Below are 21,558 nucleotides of genomic sequence, written 5' to 3' on the forward strand. Positions count from 1 at the left end.
GGAAGCCCTCGCGGTGGCCGCGCACGCGCACTGCGGCCGCACTGCGTCGCCGGTGCCGTCTGGCCCAGCGCCAGGGGAGCCCCGCGCCGGCAGCGGGGCTGCCCGGGCGGGGCGGGGCGGCGGCCGCGTCGAGGGCCTATTTATAGCGCGAGAGGCTCCCCCGGGCCCGGGAAGCGCTCTCCTGGGGCTCCGCGTCCTGCCTCAGGCGGCGAGGCCGGGCTCCCGGGACCTTCCGCGCGGAGCCGCCGGTTCTATGCGGAGCCGGTGCTGGGAGCAGCCCGCGTTTGCGGGGAGGGCAGGCACGAGAGAACTGCTGTTGCGCCAAGGAACATCTCCAAGGGCGCGAAAGCAGCGTCCCGTTCCGAGCGCAGTCGCTTTTCGTCGCGCCGAAGTCAACGCCGGGCTGCGGCCGTGCGGTACCCGGGGCTTTGGTTTTTAGCAGCGCCCCGTTCTCTGCTCCGTGAAGGAGGCGCAGAGAGCCCGGGTCTGCCCCGGCCTGCCCATGCTGGCAGACCTCCTCCGCTCCCGGCAGGCCTCCGGCGTCTCAGAGATTCCCCTTTCCCGGGAGCGGGGAGCTCCCGCCCGGGGCGCGCTGCCAGCGCCAGGAAAACTGCTCCGCATCGAGGCGGCCGAGCGCGAGGCGCCGCTGACCGTGAGCTGCTGGCTCGCGACCCCTCTGCGGAGCCGGGAGCGGGGGCGGGGGCTAGGGGGACGAGTAGCGCGAGCCGAGCAGACGGAATGAGGGTGAGCGGGAGCTCTGCCCGCGAGACCGCGGCGGCGGCGCTGGACTATACGGGGCCTTCCCCAAGAGCCCCGTGTCGCCTGCTTGGGCAACAGCCGCGCGCTCCCGTGGCCTGCGGCCTCCGCGCGCTGCCGCGGCTCGGGGGCGAGCGCGCGGCCCGGCGGCAACCCGGCTCCCGCGCCCGGGCTCCCCGCGCTCTCCCCCCTCCGCGCACCCTCCCCGGGGCCGGAATCGCCATATAAGGAGCGGGAAGTCTCCGCCGGAACCGAGACTTATAAGGTTGTTTCCTAATATGGAAAGATCGGCGGGGACTTCCGGCGGGCTGGCCGGGGCGGGCGAGGGCTGGGGACCCCGCGCCCCGGGGTCGGCGGCGCTGCGCTGGCGCTGCCCATGGCCGGGGACGGGCTTGCAAGGGGCGCGGGGCTCCCAGCCTGGGGCGGGCGGGGCCCCCACTGCCCGGCTTTCCCCGGTGCCAGGCACTGACGCCAGGCGGGGTCCTCCGGCCCGCATCCATATAAGGGCTTCCTGCTTTCCATATATGGCCATGTACGTCAGGGCCGAGGCGGGCTGCGGCCGGTGGGACCCGATATATAGAGGCTGCTCGGGGGCGGGCGGGGAGCGGAGCGCTTCCAGCGGGCAGAGGCGGGGGGAGCCCCGGGCGGGCGGGCGGGCGGGGAGCCGAGCACTTTCAGCAGGGCACGCAGCAGGCGACGGCCGCCTCGCCGCAGCCGGCCCGTTCGCCGGGCCCGCGGCGGCGGCGACACCACCCGTCAGAGCCCGAGCCCGGCGCCCTCATGGCCGCGGCCAAGGCAGAGATGCAGCTCCTGCCCCCGCTGCAGATCTCCGACCCCTTCGGCGCCTTCCCGCACTCGCCCCCTGCCATGGACACGCACTATCCCAAGCTGGAGGAGATGATGCTGCTCAGCGGCGGGGGCCCGCAGTTCCTTGCCCCTCCCGGGGCGCCCGAGAGCGCGGGCTTCGGTGCCGCCGGGGAGCCCGGGGAGCAGCACTTCGAGCACCTCGCGGCAGGTAAGCGCGTGGGCCTCTCCCAGGCGGGCGGGGAGCCCCGGTCCGCCGCGGGGGCAGAGGAGTCTGCGGGAGCTCCGCGCTGGAGCGGCGTTCCTGTCCCGGCGGCTGCGCGGGGGGATTCTCCCGTCTGCGTCAGCAGCTCCGGGCTCGCTGCTGCTGGAAACCTGCCAGCGGCGCTGCGATGTGTTACGCTCAATTATTAATTAACCAGAAGCAAGGATCTGGGGCTGCGCTGTGTGGGGATGGCTTGCGAAGCTCTGGCAGTGCCTGCAGTGGCTGCTGGATGTAATCGCTATTCCTCTCTTTTCAGACACTTTTCCCGATATCTCGCTGAACAACGAGAAAACCTTGCCAGAAACCAGCTATCCCAACCAAACGGCACGACTGCCACCGATAACCTACACGGGGCGCTTCTCCCTAGAGCCGGCCCCCAACAGTAGCAACACCTTATGGCCAGAGCCCCTCTTCAGCCTCGTCAGCGGGCTGGTGGGCATGGCTAATGCACCTCCCACCTCTACGGCTTCTTCATCATCACCATCCTCCTCCTCACAGAGCCCCTCTCTGAGCTGTTCTGTCCAAGCCAGCGAGAACAGTCCAATTTATTCGGCTGCCCCAACTTTTCCCAACTCCAGCTCTGACATTTTCCCTGAACCACAGACCCAGTCCTTTCCCAGCCCCTCTGGAGCTCCCATCCAGTATCCCCCTCCAGCTTATCCAACTGCTAAAACCAACTTTCAGGTACCAATGATCCCAGATTACCTGTTCCCTCAGCAACAGGGTGAGCTCAGTCTTGTTCCAGCTGATCAGAAGCCCTTCCCAGCCCTGGAGACCAGAGCACAGCAGCCTTCCCTCACGCCACTGTCCACTATTAAGGCATTTGCTACTCAGACTGGCTCCCAAGAGTTGAAGACCCTCAACACTAACTATCAGTCTCAGCTGATCAAGCCTAGCAGGATGAGGAAATACCCAAACCGTCCCAGCAAGACCCCTCCTCATGAGCGACCCTATGCCTGCCCTGTGGAGTCCTGTGACCGGAGGTTTTCACGGTCTGACGAGCTAACGCGGCACATCCGCATCCACACAGGACAGAAACCTTTCCAGTGCCGCATTTGCATGCGGAACTTCAGCAGGAGCGACCACTTGACTACACACATCCGCACGCACACAGGAGAGAAGCCATTTGCCTGTGACATTTGTGGCAGGAAGTTTGCCAGAAGCGATGAGAGGAAGAGACACACTAAAATCCACCTTAGGCAGAAGGACAAGAAAGTGGAAAAGGCAGCTCCGGTCTCAACTGCTTCCCCAATTCCTGCGTACTCATCCTCTGGGACTACATCCTATCCTTCCTCCATTGCCACCACTTACCCCTCGCCAGTGCGCACAGTATATTCCTCCCCTGCTTCTTCACCCTATCCCTCTCCTGCACACACGACATTCCCATCTCCTTCTATAGCAACCACTTACCCCTCTGGCACTGCCACTTTTCAGACCCAAGTGGCCACCTCCTTCTCATCTCCAGGGGTCACCAACAATTTCAGCTCACAGGTGACATCAGCACTTTCAGACATGACATCAGCCTTTTCTCCAAGAACAATTGAGATTTGCTGAGATTACCTTCTGGAACAGGAGAATTCACCTTTTCCATTGATACTACCAGATATGGAGTCTCCAGTTACTCCCTCAACACCATATGTTGCAAGGCTATTTAACTTTTCTTTAAACTTCAGCTGCCTGAAACAATGGCCGTTTAAGTTTTCCACTCTGTTGAATGACTTAATTTGCATGGACTGTGGATATAAGTTCAGTATAATTTTCCCCGTAAACAGTAGGCTTTTATTAGGAAGAAAGGACTTTTGATTAAGTACCTAGCTGATGTAAATTGTACATGTGCCATGGTTTTGCTTTCCTTTAGGTACTATTGACGTGAAAAATCTTTACATATCCATATTGTATTATTTGGAGTTTGCAGGGCCATATTTTGTAAATGTTAATTCTGTTTCAGTGACAATGCTGTAATGAGTTTCAAACTTCTTTGGGAACAGCACTTACTGTATTTGAGCATGTTAGAGTGATGCTATGTAAATATCACCTGATGAGACACTCACATGTGGCAGAAGTTTTGGTTTTAAAGTTACAAGTCTTGGTGCCTTTTTGTGAAGCCTTGCTGACGTCATTCATTTGTGTGAATGGATGCTTTGCATCTTGCCTTAAAGTGAAAGGGATGTTACTCAAAGAATGTAAGGTAGAGCAGGGAATGGGTGGGGAGGGGAGCACGAGAAAGCCCTGGGGGACAGAATGTAAGCAAAAAAACTCCCACACCTCTCAAAGTCTATTTTTGTTACAAAAATGTAAATTTATATATATATATATTCAGGAGTTGGAATGTTGTAGTTACCTACTGAGTAGGCAGCAATTTTTGTATGTTATGAACATGCGGTTCATTATTTTGTGGTTTATTTTTACTTTGTAATTGTGTTTGTTAAAATGAAAGTGACTGTTTGGCTTCTAAACACATTGAATGCGCTTTCCTGCCAATGGGATATTTGGTGTACAATACCCTTCAGAAAAAAAAAAATAAATAAAATATCAAATAATGCAGACTTCCACATTTTAATTTCAGCTGCTGCATAAGAAAACTCTGCTGCAGCAACCCTGACTCCTTGAGTGGCTGGGAAGTAACAAGTGCTGCTTGTCTCTTGGAGAAATATCTGCTTAAAGAAAGGAAGGGAGACCAATCACTCCTCGGCACAGTTGCTTGCAAAGGCATGGATGGAGCACACACATCCTTGCATCAGGTGTATCACCTACTCTTTTGAAGCAGCCACAATTCCTGGTTTTTGGCAGCTCTAGAAGCATATGAGCTAATCTTAGGAAGAAAAACAATTCTCCCAGTACTGAAAATGAGATTTGAAAAATTAGAATCTCAACTGTGTGTTCATAGGTAGTCAGAAATTTAACTGGTAGTCAGAAATCTAGAGCGGTTTCTAGGCTGGAAATACAATAAGCTCAGTCCAAATGGCTGGTTGATGGAAGGTAGCTCTGCTCGGCTGAGGGCTGTCAGAAGTTCCACCTTGACACAACATAGAGCGCGTGTGTGTGTGGGCCTGATAGCTTTTAGTACAGATGCTCCAGCATTTACAGGAAGAAGCACTTCCTTATATGGTGGTTTGAAATACATTTCAGGGGGTTTGTGAACATTCTGCAGGGTGAATTCAAAGGACTTTGCAGCCATCAGAGCTGGTGATGCAGGTGTAGAGGAGGGTTCTGTCAGCCCTTTGAGGGCTCTCTACAACTCACTAGTGTTTAGGGTTGCAAGGTGCTGGGATGCAGATGCAAACATTGATGAATGCACACAGCACAGTGTAAACTGGCAAGCACTCTCTGTTGGACACAGCATGCCCTACTGCTTGCCAAAATTAACCCCACTGGCTAGGAAGGGCAACCTGCTGAAGCCCCTGGGCTAGTCCTTCTTCCTGGGGATGCAGCACACCCCTGGCAAACGGCAGCAATTCTGGACTATACTTAAGAGCTCAGCAGTTGGTAAATCTCAGTCTGTTGTCTCTCAGCCAGGACTGTCCCCCAGCAGGTTGGGGACAAGCTATGGTGAAGGGCTTGGGCTGCTTTGTCTCTGTGCTGGTTCGTGCCTGCAGTGCCAGGTGCAGTCTGCAAGCTGCTAACAGTGAAACTTGCAGCTCGCCCTGATGGGCCTTTTCAGAGAAAAGCACTATCTCTTTTCCACCCAAGGGGCTCCAGGCTCTGGCCAAGGTAGATTGACTGGGCAAGCTGAATATTTGGCTTCACACTGTCTGAGAGTGTAACCCATGTCAGAAGCCACAGAAATCCATTTACGGGTGATGAGACAATGAAGAATGGCCTTCAAATGTGATATTTCAAAGAAGGAAGCAAATAACGTTATGTAAAGCTAACAACAATTTTTTTTTCCCCACCTCTGGTTTCTAAAGGCAACAGCAAAATAAACAGCTGGAGTCGGTGCCAGCCCATTCTGATCAGTGGACACGGCTCTGTTTAGATGTTTAGAACAGAATAGAGTAGTTCAGTTGGAAGGGGCCTAGGGCATACAACGATCATCTAGTCCATCTGCCTGACCACTTCAGGCTCATCAAAAGTTAGAGCATGTTCTTAAGGGCATTGTCCAAATGCCTCTTAAATACTGAAAGGCACGGGGTATCAACCACCTCACTAGGAAGCCTTGTTCAATTTGACCACCCTCTAGGTAAATAAATGTTTCCTAATGTCAAGTTTGAACATCCCCTGATGTAGCTTTGAATCACTCCCACGTGTCCTCTCCCTGGAACCCAAGGAGAAGAGCTCAGCACCTCCCTCTCCACGTCCCCTCCCCAGGAAGCTGTACATGTTGCTGACTTTTCAAGCTAGTCTCTGCTAACTCCTGTTCTAGCCTTCTGGAACTGTAATTGTGCTAAAAACTGGCCAAGGGAACTCTCAGGCAATACCTGATGAGTCTGGGGGTGCTCCAGGTTCTTCAGGGCACTTCGTACAGAAATGAGCAGTGATAGTAATTACCATGCCTGAAGAGGCGGCAAAGAAGATAGGTACTTTTTGGCACATCATGTGCAAAGTGGACTGAGTCAGGCAGTGTTGCATGGCTGTACGGGAATTAAGGCCAGAGCATGCTTTCTAGCAGCAGAGCACGTCTCTGACGTCTGGCTAGCTACCTCTGCACACAAGACTGGCCTGTGGGTGCCAAGGCAGCTGTGCAAGGGAGACGATGGGATCTGTGAGGTCTCTCTAGTAAGACCAGAGAAACACTGGTCTAACTTGCCCTGTGCTTTCTTCACTGTGACATAGTAGAACCTTTCAACTTGTGAAGGCTCCAGAAATTCACCTTAACTCTCCCCCCACCTCCCTGGTCACCTCCTTAGGCTTTCTCTTGAGGGTGTTGCAGTCTCCCTCTAAATGGAAGAATTCTGGTCTCCCACAGCTGTGAGCATTGGTCACAGGCACTCCACAGGCAGCAGCGTTCAGCTGCAGGGATGTGCGGAGGCACTGAACCAGGTATGTAGGGTTACTGTCAGCCCCATGTTGATCCTGACTCAAAAAGCAGTAGAACTGAGTAGTGGAAGCCAGCAGTGGTCTGTGGGAGGGGCTCAGTACCTGTGCACTGCAGGTGACACTGCCCGCCCAGATGGGGGGTGGACCGCCTGCCTGAATTGCATCTTATTGCAAGAAGCTTCCCAGTACCACGGAGCCTCTGGTTTGGGAAGAAGAAAAAAACAACCAACCAACCAAACAAAAAAAAACCCCAAAACCAACCAAACCAACCAAACCAAAACCCCCAAATGACTTAGTAAAAACTGTTGAGTTGTGTCAACCAGGGCCACTTTAATGTGGATGCTCTTTGGTGGAACCTCCTAGAAAGTGCTCGTAATTTAAGCTTTGGCATTTGGTCTAAATTGCAGTGACTTATGCTTTGCATGTGCTGTCCCTGTATACAACATAAAGAAAATAAACTGCATAGGATATTTTTGTCCCACTTTCTCCATGGCCTTCGTCCCATAAAACAAAAGGAGATTTCAGGGTCAAGAAAGCATTGACTACACATTTTCTGTGAGATCTTTTCGTTTGGTGTTGGTCTGAAGATGACAGAATTTCTGACTCTTAAAAAGCTTCCTCCTAGTCTAATCGGGAGGATAAGCCGGTATCAAGGAGGCTGTTCCCAGGGAAACAGCAGGTGTTGCCACTGGCGGGGAAACCCCTCGCCTTCCGTGCGGGAAGTGCAGCACGGCGGAAGGAAGCAAAGGCCCCTTGCTTTTACAGTCGCTGCCGGAAAATCAATTTGCCTGAATTAAACCTCAGCTGTTCGCGATCTAAAGCCCAGCTGCAGCTCTGACCGCCGGCAGCAGAAAGGTCTGCGCGCTGCCGCTGGCTGCGGCCCTGCGGCCTCGAGGGGCACCGCGCCCGCGGCGGGAGCGCGCCAGCGGGCGGGGCCCCGTCACGCGGCCGCGGGGCGGCCAAGGCCGAGCGGAAACGCCGCTCCCGCGGCGGCCGGAACCGTGCCGACCATATTTGGCATTTCCTCCGCGCCTTTTATGGTATTTCCGAGGCCCAAAAAAGGTGTTTCCTGCTCAGGCATTCCTGGAGCTGCGCTGCAGCGACCCCGCCGCGGCGCTGACCCCCTCCCCTCTCCGGCGCTTCCTGGTAGGCCCGGGCCCCGGCCTTGCGCTAGCCATGGGCGGCCCGGCTGGCGGCTCCGGGCGAGGGAAGCCTCTACTCCGCCTAGGGCCGAGCGGCGGGCCGGGGCCGGGCCCGGCCCGGGCCCTTTCGGACGACCAGCGCGGTCGGCTGGGCGCCTGCGCTCCGTAGGGCTGTCGAAGGGCGGGCCGGGCCGGCTTCTGGCGCTTCCTCGCTGCTGCGGTTTCTCTAGTAGGGGCTGAGTCGCCCTGTCTACGCGCCTCGGAAATAGGTAGGATGCAGCTTAACCTGGGGACTACTGAAGAGGCAAGCGCCATTGTCCACCCTGTGTTTTCTCTGTAGACCCTTTTGCTAAGCTGCTGTTCATGTGAGGAAGTGTGGACAGCCCTTACCTAGGTGGCTGTTTTGTGCTTTTTTTTTTATGCAAGAAAGACTGATGCTTCATTTTTCTTTCCATTTAGATATAAGGTGATAAAGATTAGCTCGGGCGTACTTACAGAGCCCAGTATCCCCTGTAATAGCCTGTAGCGTTGTGTCATGTTGCATTCTGGAAATGCTACTGAAGAATTCATATAAAACTGGTGAAATGCAACTGCTACAGCTGTTTCTGTTGTGACTGTGAATTGCTCATGCCAAGTAGGTTGTGGGCTCTGGCTGACTGAAGAGATAAGACTTAACAAGAAGAATAGAAAGCGGTAGGCAGAGACTTTGCAGTGAAGAGGTATGCAATCATGGGCCTTTCTTTCCTCGGGAGCTTCTGCTGCTACCTGTCTGGACCACAGGGACTGCTTTTGTGCACCTGAGCAGGAGCTCAGGTACTCTAAAAAAAACAACTTTAAACTGGTAGCTGGGGCCTGAGGGTGATCTGAGCTGCAGTAGATGGCTTTAGAAGAGTTCGCCCCAAGCACACCCTGACCTTTGTCAACTTTGAATAAAACTGGGTGGAGAGGTTGAAGGTTGGCTCATGACAAATGTCTTTGGCCCTTTCTAAAGCAATCTGTTAACTAGGACTACAGTATTTGTTGGGTATAAGGGGCTGTTTTGGGTATAAGGGGCTGTTCCTTTCAAAATCTTTCTCTTTGTGGCCTAGGAGACTCTAGAATTCTCAAGAGTTATGAGTGGAGGTAATATACTTGTGAGGAGACCTTGGCTGTGTGATTCTTGAGCTAAACAATATATATTTTTATGTGTGCATGTTATCTGAATCTAGCCCTAATAACTACTAGTTAGACCTAGAAGGAAGGTTTTTAAAGTGCATTGAGACTCTAGGATGAAATATGGGCTATAGCTAAAGAACAGGAACTTTAAAAATAGTTAAGTTCTTCTAGTATAATCAAGTGACTTTGTTTTTAAAAATCCAGCCTTGACTGATAGACTTTAATGCTTTGTGGTCTTGACTTGAATAATGAAACTCTCTCCTCTTAAATGACAGAGGCTGTTGCTTATACATAGTGTCTAGCACTTTGCAGGCTTCAGTTTCTGATCATTCTTTGTCACTGCCATAACAAAAATGATGGATGGTTAGGCAGAAGTATTTTCAGTTCCTTAACTACAAAAAGCAGTATTAAAGCATGCTTCTTGAATATAGTTTTTTTTAAAATAAGCATGTAGGCTTATCTTTTTGTTTTGTGAGCTTTTCGTACTACTTCTTTGTATCTCCAAACACAAATGATGATGCACAATGACACTACCAGTAAAAATGTCAATAGCTCTAAGTTCTGCTATCGAGTGTCCTCTCTAAGGTTGACCGGAGTCACGTGACCTGACCACTGTGGTGGTGGGCTTTCCCTGTAGCAATAAAACTGTTGATCACAAATAGACTTGCAAATGTCAGAGTTGGAGGGACAGGGTGACAGAAGGTGATTTGATCTTCAAAAGGTGGTGAATGCCTTCAGCCTCTTGTGAAGATGCAGTTAGAACTAAAACTTTTAAGCAGACTGAGCATTACTTGTTATCTGGTGGTGGCTGTTCTTCAGTCTGACAAATGTAGTTGGCGATGGCTTCAGAAGCTCTTGAAAACGTTACATAATGAGCATCCAAAATGTGTTTATCCCAATTACTGCACTCCCTTTGACTGCACAGCTTTGGGTAGCTCTCAGGTTATCTACCTGAATGTGCCCAGCTGTGTAGCAAATCACTGAGCTGCCTGGTGCATTCCAGTGTGTGGCATTCTGTGGGCTGAGAGTGTGAACTTGAACTATACTTCCAGATTTTTCTGCATATACAGCAATTCTAGTCACAGCAGCCTTGGGGAACCCTAAAAAGACCTAAGCCTTAGTCAAGGAAGCTTGATTAAGTCCTGGAAAACAAACACTCTGGAGTGACTGAGTTTAGTTTTACCACTTTTAATAGTTCTGACTATGTTTGTCTTTGGAATACCTGAAAGAACACTGGAGCATAAGGAAATGAAGGGACAGACTTGATGAGTAATCTTATTACAAATTTCCTACCACAAAATTTCAACAGTGCTTCTTAGAATACTGTCTAAAAGGTTTCTTCCTGATTAACTGGAGAACTAGACTTGGAAATATCTTTACTTATAGTTAGAAATATGACACAAAGTTTAAGGAAATTTACAGCAGCAGCATTTTGATCTGAAGATACTTGTGATTACAGGTCTTGGCCATGATTCTTCTGTTTGTGTAAATAAGCTTGAGAATTACAAGAAACAACAGATGCATTCAAATTAACTGGAAAGCAGCTGCGAGACATTGAATTTACTGGCAGAAACTGTCCACACATCTTAAGTTTTTTTTCCTCAAGGAGGAGGGCCTTTTGTGGACAAAACCAGACCACCTGAGGTCTTGTAACTGTAGTTGTAAGATACCAGAGATCTTTGGGGTCATACAGTGAACACATGATGATCTTTTTAAAAATCACGCCTACATTAAAATATAGTAGTTAATAAGCAAGGAAATATTAATGATACTTGTTGAAAGAACTGCCATACTCAATTAAAGGAAGTTCAGTCTCTGGTCCATTGTCTGAGGTAGCCCTGGAATATTCTTCTGGTGATTGTGACCTGTGGCCGATAAATTACACGGGCCAGAGCCCGTGTCTTTGCACATTTCATCAAACTTTGTCCCAGTGATTTATTAAGCTATACAAGGTTTTAGCATTCACAATATCTGCCAGAAAAGTTAATTTTAGCATATCCAGGCGCTTCATGAAGAGAGAGAGGTGTGTGTGTTTAAACTTGCTACTTCATAACTTCACTTGATGGCTCTTAAGACTTCCGTTACAGCAGATAGTGAATAATATAACTTCCACAATGGTTACAGAACTCTGTCACTCCTTTCCTAATTTACTATCTTTCTGGTTGAAGAAGCAGAATCTATTTTGTATAGCAGGTGATCTGTATCTCATGTCACCCTTTTATGTACCTTTTGTCATACTGCTTTCTCGTTTCTGAGAGGTAGAGGCCTGCACTGTACACCATGTTCAAGAAGGAGGAACAATGTGGATTAATTGTGATGTAACTTTTTTTTTTCCTTCCTATGTTTTTTCTTCTTTTCCAAGTATTTCAAAACCTTCTATCTGGCTTTTGAGCAATGAGCTTTTAAAGATATTAATTATCAAGATCTTTTTGGGTCATAACAGTTCTCTCAGAGACCATTGTACAATATAGAATGCTCAGACTTTGAACTTCTATCCCCTGTGCCCATTTGAGGTTGTTTGTTTGTTTGTTTTCCTCAATATCCACACTGAGATCCATCTGCAGCTTTACTGTCTGTTCCCACAATATTGTTAGCTGCTGCGGCAACTGTATAGGGGCATTTTTTTAACTACACAGAAGGAAGACATTGTTGGAAATCTCTGTTGCCGCGCTATTCATCAACTTTTTCAAATCCCCTGTAAGTATGCTTTCTCAGGGCTAAGCAGAGATCTCTGCACGAGCCTGCTGGCAATTTTTGCCTGACCGTTTATTCCAGTTCTTTCAGCCTTTTAACAAGTTGCTTCGCTGGGAGAGAACTGTTCCTGTTGTCCCATGCAACATAGATTAAGGGCCTTTGGTGAGGGTCTGAACTGGACAGTTTCTGAAAATCCCAGTACAGTACATCAGGTGAATTTCTCACTTCCATATGTTCATTGATTGTTTCAGACATTTCTAAAGGATTTGCCAGGCATTAATTTCCTTTACAAAAACTGTGCTGATGTATTATCTGTGTTTACTACTTATTCTTGTACCCACTAATTCTTCTAACTAGCTTTGATTAATATGCTTCTACTAGCATGCCCGGAATGGACATAGGATTTACAAGCCTGAAGGTTTCTGAAACCTTCATAAAAATCCATGTTATGTATGGTAGCATCCAGTCTCCTGGTACTGAGGTAGAACACCACAGCTATGTTTGCTATTTCATCCTCAAGTTCAGCATTTGAAGGGATACAGTCTAGATATGGTTGAATGAATTGTTGTTATTCAATTAAATGGCTTAATCCTTTCTGTAATCTAACCTACAGCCACTTCAGTTTAATATATTCTGTAACGTAACTCCTGTAAAGGAAATATTTTGCACAGAAACTTTTCCAAGTTTGTCTGAAACAAAATGGGTGCAAGAATCACTTTTGGTGCCCTCCTTATGTTTTGACCATCAGTTGGCCTTGCAAACTCTCTGGTAGTCTCATGGTCCCTGATGCAGCTGAGAAACGAGTCATCGATTCTCTTCCTGTCTGCAAATTGTTTTCCTCAGGCCATATTTCTGGCCTGCCGTATTGTGTTTTAATAGGACTGTTTGCGAATATGTCTATTTTCAGCATAACTTCCACTTTTTGAGGGATGTCATCAGAATAATTATTTTGGGTTGGTTCTTCTTTCCTAACAGGCAGTGAAGCATGATTGCTGATATGATGCCTTTAAATACTTTTCCTGTCACTAGAAAATATTTTTCATTTTCTAGCTGCACCACTACTTTATTTAATAAAGAGGTTTTTTAACTCCTTTTGTTAACTATGCCCTATTGTAGTAGATATTTGGATTTTGTTGTTTTTGCAAGGATATTGAACTGTTCTTATGTTTTGATGAATGTTGTTCTATGCTTTACTTTGAAAAATATAAAGGTTTGTGTGTATCAACCCAAACTATCTGCTTTTTAACACTTGTTGGCTTTTCTGTGGTTCTTTAGGGTAAACTCTTGTGCCTTCTTTTTTTTTTTTTTTAATTATGAATTGTAAATGTCAGCATCCTTATTGCATGTGGATTATGATGAATCAGAATCATAGAATGGTTAGGGTTGGAAGGGACCTTCAAAGGTCATCTAGTCCAACGCCCCTGCAAGGAGCAGGGACATCCCTGACTAGGTCAGGTTGCTCAGAGCCTCATCCAGCCTGGCCTTGAACGTTTCCAGGGATGGGGCATCCACCACCTCTCTGGGCAACCTGTTCCAGTGTTCCACCACCCTCATTGTAAAGAATTTTTCCTAATATCCAATCTAAATCTACCCCCCTCTATTTTAAAACCATTACCCCTCGTCCTATCACAACAGGCCCTACTGAACAGCCTCTCCCCAGGAGGGGAAGGACATGCCTCCTGAACAGGGTCCTTCTATTTTTAAAGATCCCTGTAGTTCCTAGTGATTCTGCATCCCTCTTCCTTGCACCATTTTTTCTAGCCATACATGGTCACTCTGCATTTCTGGTCCTCTCTTCGGTAGCGAAAGCATGAAAAAAACCCGCAAAACCTGTCAGGGAGGCCTCACTCAAAATATGAAACTGAAGACTAAGGCCTGCCTGATGGTTTTTGTTTTGGGTGGTTGGTTGTTGTTGTTGTTTGGTTTTTTTTTTTTTTTTTGTTTGGGTTTTTTTTTTGTTTTTCTTTCAGAGTAAGCTTTCTTTCCAGAATCTCTCCCCTTTCCCCCACCGCCTACTTTTTAGTATCCACAAAAATAAAGACTAATACAGCTTCCTTAGCATTTCCAAAAAGTCTACCCAAACTCCTCCTCGGTTCTTGTTTTCTGCACTTGTCAGACAAGTAATAATCTTAGCTAGTCATATTGCTGATAGTCACACTGCATGTCACTTCAGCCTACCTCTGTCTCCCTTAGGATAGCATCCCTGCCTTCAGGTGGTATCCTCAGTGACAAAGCCTTTGCCTCCTGAGGAGGATCTGCTCCAGAGTCGTTCCCTATCATCAGACTTGCACTATCTTGCCACAAGACTTTCTTCCTCTTTCACAGTACAAGTGTTGCCAGCTTAAGTGCTGGCACCGAAGGTGTCATTGAGCAGTCTCCTGGAGTTTCTTGGCCTCATGATCCAGACCTTTTCCACAAGGATCCTGCATGGCCTGTGTCCTGTGCCCCTGGGGCTGGTCATTCACCAACCATTGGTGCAATGAATTTGAAATCCATTTGATTGATGTGATGGAGGTGATACTGGGAGTCATAATAACCATTTATTTCCCTGTTGCACGAGTGCCTGTCTTGTAAGAAAGTCATTTAGATGATCAAGCTATGATAATGGAAGTTTGACAGGACAGCTAAGGTTTTGCTCTTAATCGTCAAAGAAGATGCATGAGTTTATAAAAAAAAAAAAAGATATAAAATAGAATTTTAAGATATGTTGAGTTTTTAATTTTAAGATATGTTGAATTTTTTAAACAAAAATCAGCTCCAGAAGAGACAAAAAACCTGGCTCTACTCAGAATGAGTAAAGTAAGCTAGAAGAGATATTAAAAACTGAATGCCTCCTCCAATTAGCTAGCTACACATTTTGCCATTTTGCTATTATGTTGATCTATTAGAGGATGTTCTTTTGCCTAAACAGAATTTGACAGGACATAAATGCGTATAGGTTCTATCAGAAATATCAAACCACACAGTATTCTTGCAAGTTGGATTTTAAAAGCTCTTCTGTCTGAAGGAGACAAATGTGCAGAAACAGGGAACCTGCTTCCTTTTCTGATTCTGAAATGCTGGACAGAATGAAAGATCCTCCGGAGTTGTGTGTTGGTTTTTGGTGGTGGTGGTTTTTTTTTTTTTTCCTGCTCTTTCTAGTCGAGGCTATTGCGATGCTAAGAGAGGAGAAGAAAAGTCACTCTAAGGCATGCCATCTGTTCATGGACTTGAAAGGCTGTCTACTGAACTGCAGGGGCTGGCAGGACAGGAAGTGACAGGGATTTTGCACTTTTCGTCTAGGATGGTGGTAGCTTACGATTACTTTTGAGGGGAGGCATAGCCAAGTGGTAGTAGGTTAAGGAATTATGCTCAAAGTTATTTTGTACAGCCTTTAGAGATTTCTGATAATTTCTCAACTTCAGAGAGTAGCTTGGTTCATGTGTAACCGAGCTGTTTGGCTTTCTCAGAGATGGCGCCAGTAGCCTTTAGATACCGTGTCCGATGCTGCCACCTTGTGTTTAGAAGCAAAGCCAACTCGGATGTTCTTCCTAGCAAGTACCTGTGTTCATAATGCTGAAGTGACCTTATAAACTGTATGTCTTCTCTTGGGTATGAAAACGATCTTGTCAAGTTACGCGGCTTGGGTTCCTTTGGTTGTTTTTTGGGGGGGGTTGTTTGATTTCCCTGCCCCTCCTCACCATTTGTGTGTGTTTTTTGTCCTCCTTCCCAAATTCCTTCCTGAGCTCACAAGGAGTAGAAAGCTGTTTTGTTTTCTAGTTCAGGGTGCCTGGAGACAAATGCTGGAATGCATATCTTTGGAGCATAACATAAGGGGCATGACTGACGTCTAGAAGTTTATAACATCTCTATTCTGACACTGCTTTTCATGGTTTGTTCCTGCTGTCAATTGGCAACAACCAGAAGAGCCAAGAATGCTCTGTGAGACACTGTGTAAACTTAGAGTCTTGTTTTAAGGAGTACTAGCTAAGCTGCTTCCATTATCTGGGAGAGGCACAAAGCAGCACTAAACCTTCACTGCATGTTGAAGTCTGGGATGCCCATCTATCTTCAATGGGGTTAGGTAGGACAAAGTGTTTTTATTCTCCTTTCATCTGCACACTTGTGTGCACTACCTCGGTGTATGAATTTCATCCATAGAGCGTAAGAACTTACCTTGGATTTCTCTGGATTCCTTCTGCTAGATCATTTAAACATTTGCAATTGATAAACTAATAACTAGTTCTGATTCAGGCAGAATTGCTGTGTGTTGAACTATATACATCTGTGCTTACTATACATGGACAATGCTAAATAATTTTAAGTCCAGTTTCTGTGAAGAAAAATTGTAGCCAGAGTCTTAATTTCTAGCTGAAAGCTCTGAATTTTAATCTTAGAAAATGGAAAAGAAGGGAATTTAAACTTCAGCTTTTTTCTTTAACGTCTTTGTCTTGCACTGAGATCTAGTAGCCTGCACGTTAAGTGTGTGCTTATCATGCAGTGGAGAAAACATGAGGGTATTCATAGAAGCTTTTCTCTATGTTGAACTGCATATATACATAACTATAGTTTGGTATGTAGTGATAAAGATTATCAGGTGAAAATTAGTAAAAAGACTAGATTTTTTTTTTTTGTAAATCAGGGTTTAATGTGAAGTTTTGCATTGTTTTCATGTTCATAGATTATATTTGTGGTTTTAAAATTTGAGTTTTCAGCAATTTATAGTAAATTGATGTAATAACTCAATATTTGGTTTTACTATTTGTCTTCTCCAAGCCAGGTATGGCACTTTAGAGCCTTGTCATAAGACTTCCAAACTCTGGAGCTAATACTGTTCACAGTGGTGCTACAAGTCCTCCTGTAGCACTGCAGCAAAATTAAAGAGAAAAGTTTCAAAACAAACTGGTTTGCTGTATTTTGCAGATAGTAGTCTGTGAAGAGAACAGCCCCTGGAGAGATAACAGCTCTTTATAGAGTCCTGGTCTGTGCCTAGAAGCTTTGGTAGTGCTGTGGTATATAGAAGCCCTAACTGTGACGCAGAATGCCACTGTACAAGGTATTGTATGGAAACGTTATTTAAAAATCAAAAAGTTTGAGTACAGGCAGTGAATTTTCATCCTTCCTTTTTCACTGACAAATCTGTAACGTGGCTAGGGAAGGACCAAGTGCTGAAGAACTTGTGTGATGCCTGTTGAAAACATGTTATCAGCATCGTTTGGTGGATCTTGACTGTTTGGTCTGCTGTCAGCTACAGTCATACAATCATAGAATAGTTAGGTTGGAAAGGACCTTCAAAGGTCATCCAGTCCAAGTCCCCTGCGAGGAGCAGGGACATCTTCAACCAGATCAGGTTCCTCAGAGCCCTGTCCAATCTGGCCTTGAATGCTTCCAGGGATGGGGCATCTACTGCCTCTCTGGGCAACCTTGGTCAGTGTTCTACAACCCTGATTGTAAAAAACTTCTTTCTTGCATCTGATCTGAATCTGCCCTCTCTTAGATTAAAGCCATTACCCCTTGTCCTATCACAATAGGCCCTGCTAAAAAGTTTGTCCCCACCTTTCTTATAAGCCCTCTTTAAGTACTGAAAGGCTGCAAGAAGGTCACCCTCTGCTCTGTTATTACAACAGAGACAATGTGAACAGGTAGGTAATTAAGTTTATTTTTAGTCTGACCAGCACAAACCTTTGTTTTAAGCTGTAGAAATTACTTAGATCTTAGATTAGATCTGGTTGGAGATGTCCCTGCTCCTCGCAGGGGGGTTGGACTGGATGGCCTTTAACGGTCCCTTCCAACCCAAACCATTCTATGATTTTATTTTTATTTGACGAATATAAACATACGCACACTTTTTCAGCATAAATAGAATTACTGAGATTTGTTCTTTATTTTTTTTTCTCTTTAAAGTTTAACACATCACTTTCAGCTACATTGACCAAGCAAGCAAGATGTGCAGCAGCAGCGCAAGGGCTGTGGCAGTGGATCCGCAAGCGTAGATTCTGCTGACGGTACACCCTTGTCCTGCAGCCTGACAGGCTTCTCTTCCTGCAGCGGTCCTGTGAGGAAGGGAGGAGACACTTCCTAGCACCAGCAAGAGTGTTTACTTTTATGCTAAGAATGTGTTCAAAATTGTATCAGTTAGTCTTAATCCTCGATTAACCTCGATTTTAAATGTTGAAATGGAGGGCGAGGCCCAGCCCTGTGTCCAGAGGCTCCTGACTGTCTCCAGCGAGTGCCCCACGGGTGCAGCAGCAAGGGCTGGCTGCAGGGGAGAGCCTGGGGCCAATGGGGGCCAGGGGTGGTTGGTGCTCTGGGGAGCCCGTCCCGGCATGGGGGCAGAGGTGGAAGGTGGCGGAGCAGAGCCTGCGCGAGAGACGTGACACCTCTAGGGCAAGCTGTCTACACTTACTATGTCTGTCATAGTAAGTCTAAGCAGATGTTATCTGTCATCTAAATAGAGATGATGCGTAAGTGTCAATAGATAACAAAGTCTAAATAAATATCATTGTAAGTAGCCATTGAAGTCTAAATAGAGAGGACTAATAAAAAGGTATTGGAGTGTCACAGTATAGAAATCTAAACAGATAGCTAGCTTAAATAGATGCATAAGTGTAAATGTATGGAAGTGTAAATATACAAGTCTAAATGGATACTATATATAAAGTGTAAATAGATAATATATATATGAAACGTGTGTGTAAATAGATACATGTGTGAATATCTGTGCTATGTAAGGTTTTTAAAATGGAAAGAAACCCTATTTGCAGAAAAGACTTAAAAACTTGCTCCCTCCCATCTCTATTGAAGAGCAAAAAGTGCTTTCAAAAACTGCCCCTTCTCCTTTTCCCCCTTTTCCTATCTCGATTTGGGGCCAATGCCCCAGCATGGGGATTTTTCACCTGCGGGGCTGTGCACGCAGAGTAGGAGCTGCCAATGCAGCACAAACATACCCCAAAACTCTGAATCTGGGTCTGCAATGGGGGAGGAACCCAATTAAAATCAGTTTGAGGGGGGGGAAAAAAAATCCTAATTTGAAGCTCCCAGAAAAGCCAGATTAGCCTGGATTTGTGCAGCTGGAAAGCACCCCCTCACATCCCCCCCACTTTTGTGCACAAAACCAAAAGCAAAAATTGCCAATTTTTGTGTTGTGGAATAGTGCCGAAAAACCCCCAAATTTAATATTTTGGCAAAATGCCGAAAACCCAGATTTTAATATTATGGGAAAGCAAAAAAGAAAAATGCCACCTCATTTTGGGGACAGTCTGGGGTGAAAGGCTGGCAGATGGAGGGACAGTCCTGAGGATTACGCAGTCTGAGTCAGTTACCTGGAGTGGATTATCCGTTGCAGGTCATCCCAGGTGAGTTGTGTCCGCTGTGGATTATCCCAAGCAGACCCCCTGGTGTAGGTCGTCCCCATGCACGTCCCTCCCTGCACCTCTCTACCCACACCCCCCTCGTCCGTCCCTCCTGCCCCCTTCTGTGTCCCTGCACCCTCCTCAAATGCTTTCCACTGAAACGCTCCCCTGTGACTGCCCCCCCCCCCCCCGTGCCCCCTGCCCTCCTGTCTTGTGCCCTCACTCCCCCCTCCACCCCTGCTCTGCCTCCCCATATTTGACCCTGCCCCCCTATAACCCCTCTGCCTGCAGACCCTGGGGTGATGCCTGCCCCCCACATCCCCAAACTGAAACCTCCTACCTGCTTCCCTGCACCTCACTGCATCTCAGTTGTTTTAATTGATAATTTGCAATCGTTTTCAATTTTATCACTTCTCTTTCTGGGGGTTTATTGTTCTCTCTTTGTTATTTTTTTTTACTCTTTTCCTCACAAGTGGTGGTGGTGATGGTTTGTTTCTTTTTAATTATTAAACTGTTTTCATCTCAACCCATGAGTTTCCTCACTTTCACCCTTCTCATTCTCTCACCCTCCCACAAGAGCGGGGGCAGTGAGCGAGCAGCTGTGTGGTTGCATGCTGGGGTTAAACCACAACACCAAGTGAGTTGCCAGCCCAGCCTGGCTGGTGCTTTAGGCTCCCTATGTTATCACCATCTTGATAGCTCCTCATCATTCTTAATTTCTGCTTTACAGTGCCTTTTGCTCCATAAGCAGCAGTACTTGTGCTGTGCAAACATATCTGTCCCCCAGCTTCGGGGAAATAATTCTGCCAAAGACAGAGCAAAACAGCCTCAGCACAATTCACAGCAATTCTGCCTCTTGAGGCACCCAGCAGGCCCCTTTCTCTCACCTCTTACTCCAAAAGCTTTTTGCATCAAAGCGAGATGACAGCTGGATTTCTCCCAGCACTGTATTTCAGCTGTGTTGCTGGCTGAACACGGCTTGTGGGCCAGCAGATATGTAGAGGGGCCCGAAACAAGGAGACGGGGCATTGAAGTGGTTGTTTTAAGGAGGCAAATGCGGCAGCCAAAGGCGCTGAGTTGCTCGCCGTGCAGTGGCAGAATGGCCCCTCCAGCCCCCCCCCCCCCCCCCATGCTGTGTGTGGCAGGCAGCACAGTGACGCTGCGACGCGTGCTGGCAGGAGCGGCAAGGAGCGCAGAGCTCCTGTGCGGAGCGGAGATGGAGCCTCCAGGGCTCTGCAATCGCTTGCTCAGGCCACCAGAATGAGCGCCGTCTCCGCTCGGCGTCCACTGCAGGCGCTGGAGGGGAGGGCGGTGCTATCATGCGGCGCTAGAGCCACGGGGACGCTTTTTGGTACAGAGGCCACAAATGTCACTGCCCAGGCTGCGCGGGGGGAAAGGGGCAGCCATGTCCCGGTAAGGGGTGACCGGCTGCGGACGGCGCGAACGGGAGGGAGGAACCGGCCGTGGCTCGTCCCGCTGAACACCCAGGACCGGAGCGGTACGGGGCTGCTGCCGCCTGGTGACGGAAAGCGGGAACTGCAGCTCGGAGTCGCGCATACACAGTGCCCACACGGCACCGAGCTCGCTGCTGCCGCCTGGTGACCAAAGGCAGGAACTGCAGCTCCGGAATGGTGCATGCGCAGTGCTCTGACCTTCTAGCAGGCACAGATGCGCGATAGCGCATGTACGGGGACCGGCCCCCGACAGCGCATGTCCCCATAACTGAGTGGGGTAGCGCATGCACAGGTGACGGCATCCCACTGCACATGTGCGTTGTTATGCCAGTCTCCTGGCAAACACAGATGCCCGACTGCGCATGCCCAGATACCGCCCCCCCAGTCGCGCATGCGTATTGCTCTGCCCTTCTCCTGGCAGTTTCAGCTGCCCGACAGCACATGCCCAGGTACCGGGCCCCGGCCATGCATGCACGTTGATCTGCCCTTCTCCTGGCAGCTTCAGCAGCAGGACTGCGCAAGCGCGGGTGTCGGATCCCCGGGCACGCATGCTCACTGCTCTGCCTTTCTTCTGGCAGACAGACGTCCCATCGCGCATGCGCAGATTCCGGGTCCCTTTCGCGCATGCGTAGATGTCAGGCCCTCTCGCGCATGCGCTGTGCCCGGGAGCAGCATGTCGTTGTGCGGCGCACGGGTCCGGGCAGTGGCGGCGGGTGAGTACCGAGGGCACCCGTGAGGTGAGCGAGCCCCTTTCGTGGCTGCAGCGCTGTCTCCTGCCCGCCCGGGGAGCCTCAAGCCGCCCGCTCGGAGCCGAGCCGGGCGAGGGCAGCCCCGGGGAGTGACCCGAGAGCAGAGAGAAGGGAAGAGGGGCAGGAGGGGGCCACCCCTCCCGGGCGGAGACGCCGGGCACCTCCCCAGCTCGCCAGAGCTCCCCCCGAGCCTCCCCCGGCCCCGTGCAGCTGCCCGCCGCTCCGGCGCGT

The 21,558-nt window shown here is 48.7% G+C and overlaps 1 protein-coding gene across 1 annotated transcript; it reads left to right on the forward strand.

The window, feature by feature from the left end:
- The first annotated feature begins 1,439 nt into the window (after positions 1 to 1,439).
- On the forward strand, positions 1,440 to 4,363 carry EGR1 (early growth response 1). The gene is made up of 2 exons (XM_086759114.1): positions 1,440 to 1,771; positions 2,082 to 4,363. Exons 1-2 carry the CDS (start codon positions 1,537 to 1,539, stop codon positions 3,377 to 3,379), a joined length of 1,533 nt encoding a protein of 510 aa, XP_086615240.1. The 5' UTR covers positions 1,440 to 1,536; the 3' UTR covers positions 3,380 to 4,363.
- The last annotated feature ends 17,195 nt before the right edge of the window (positions 4,364 to 21,558 follow it).

This window comes from Chlamydotis macqueenii, chromosome 14 (assembly GCF_036417535.1).
Source record: "Chlamydotis macqueenii isolate bChlMac1 chromosome 14, bChlMac1.mat, whole genome shotgun sequence".
NCBI classification, from domain to species: Eukaryota; Metazoa; Chordata; class Aves; order Otidiformes; family Otididae; genus Chlamydotis; species Chlamydotis macqueenii.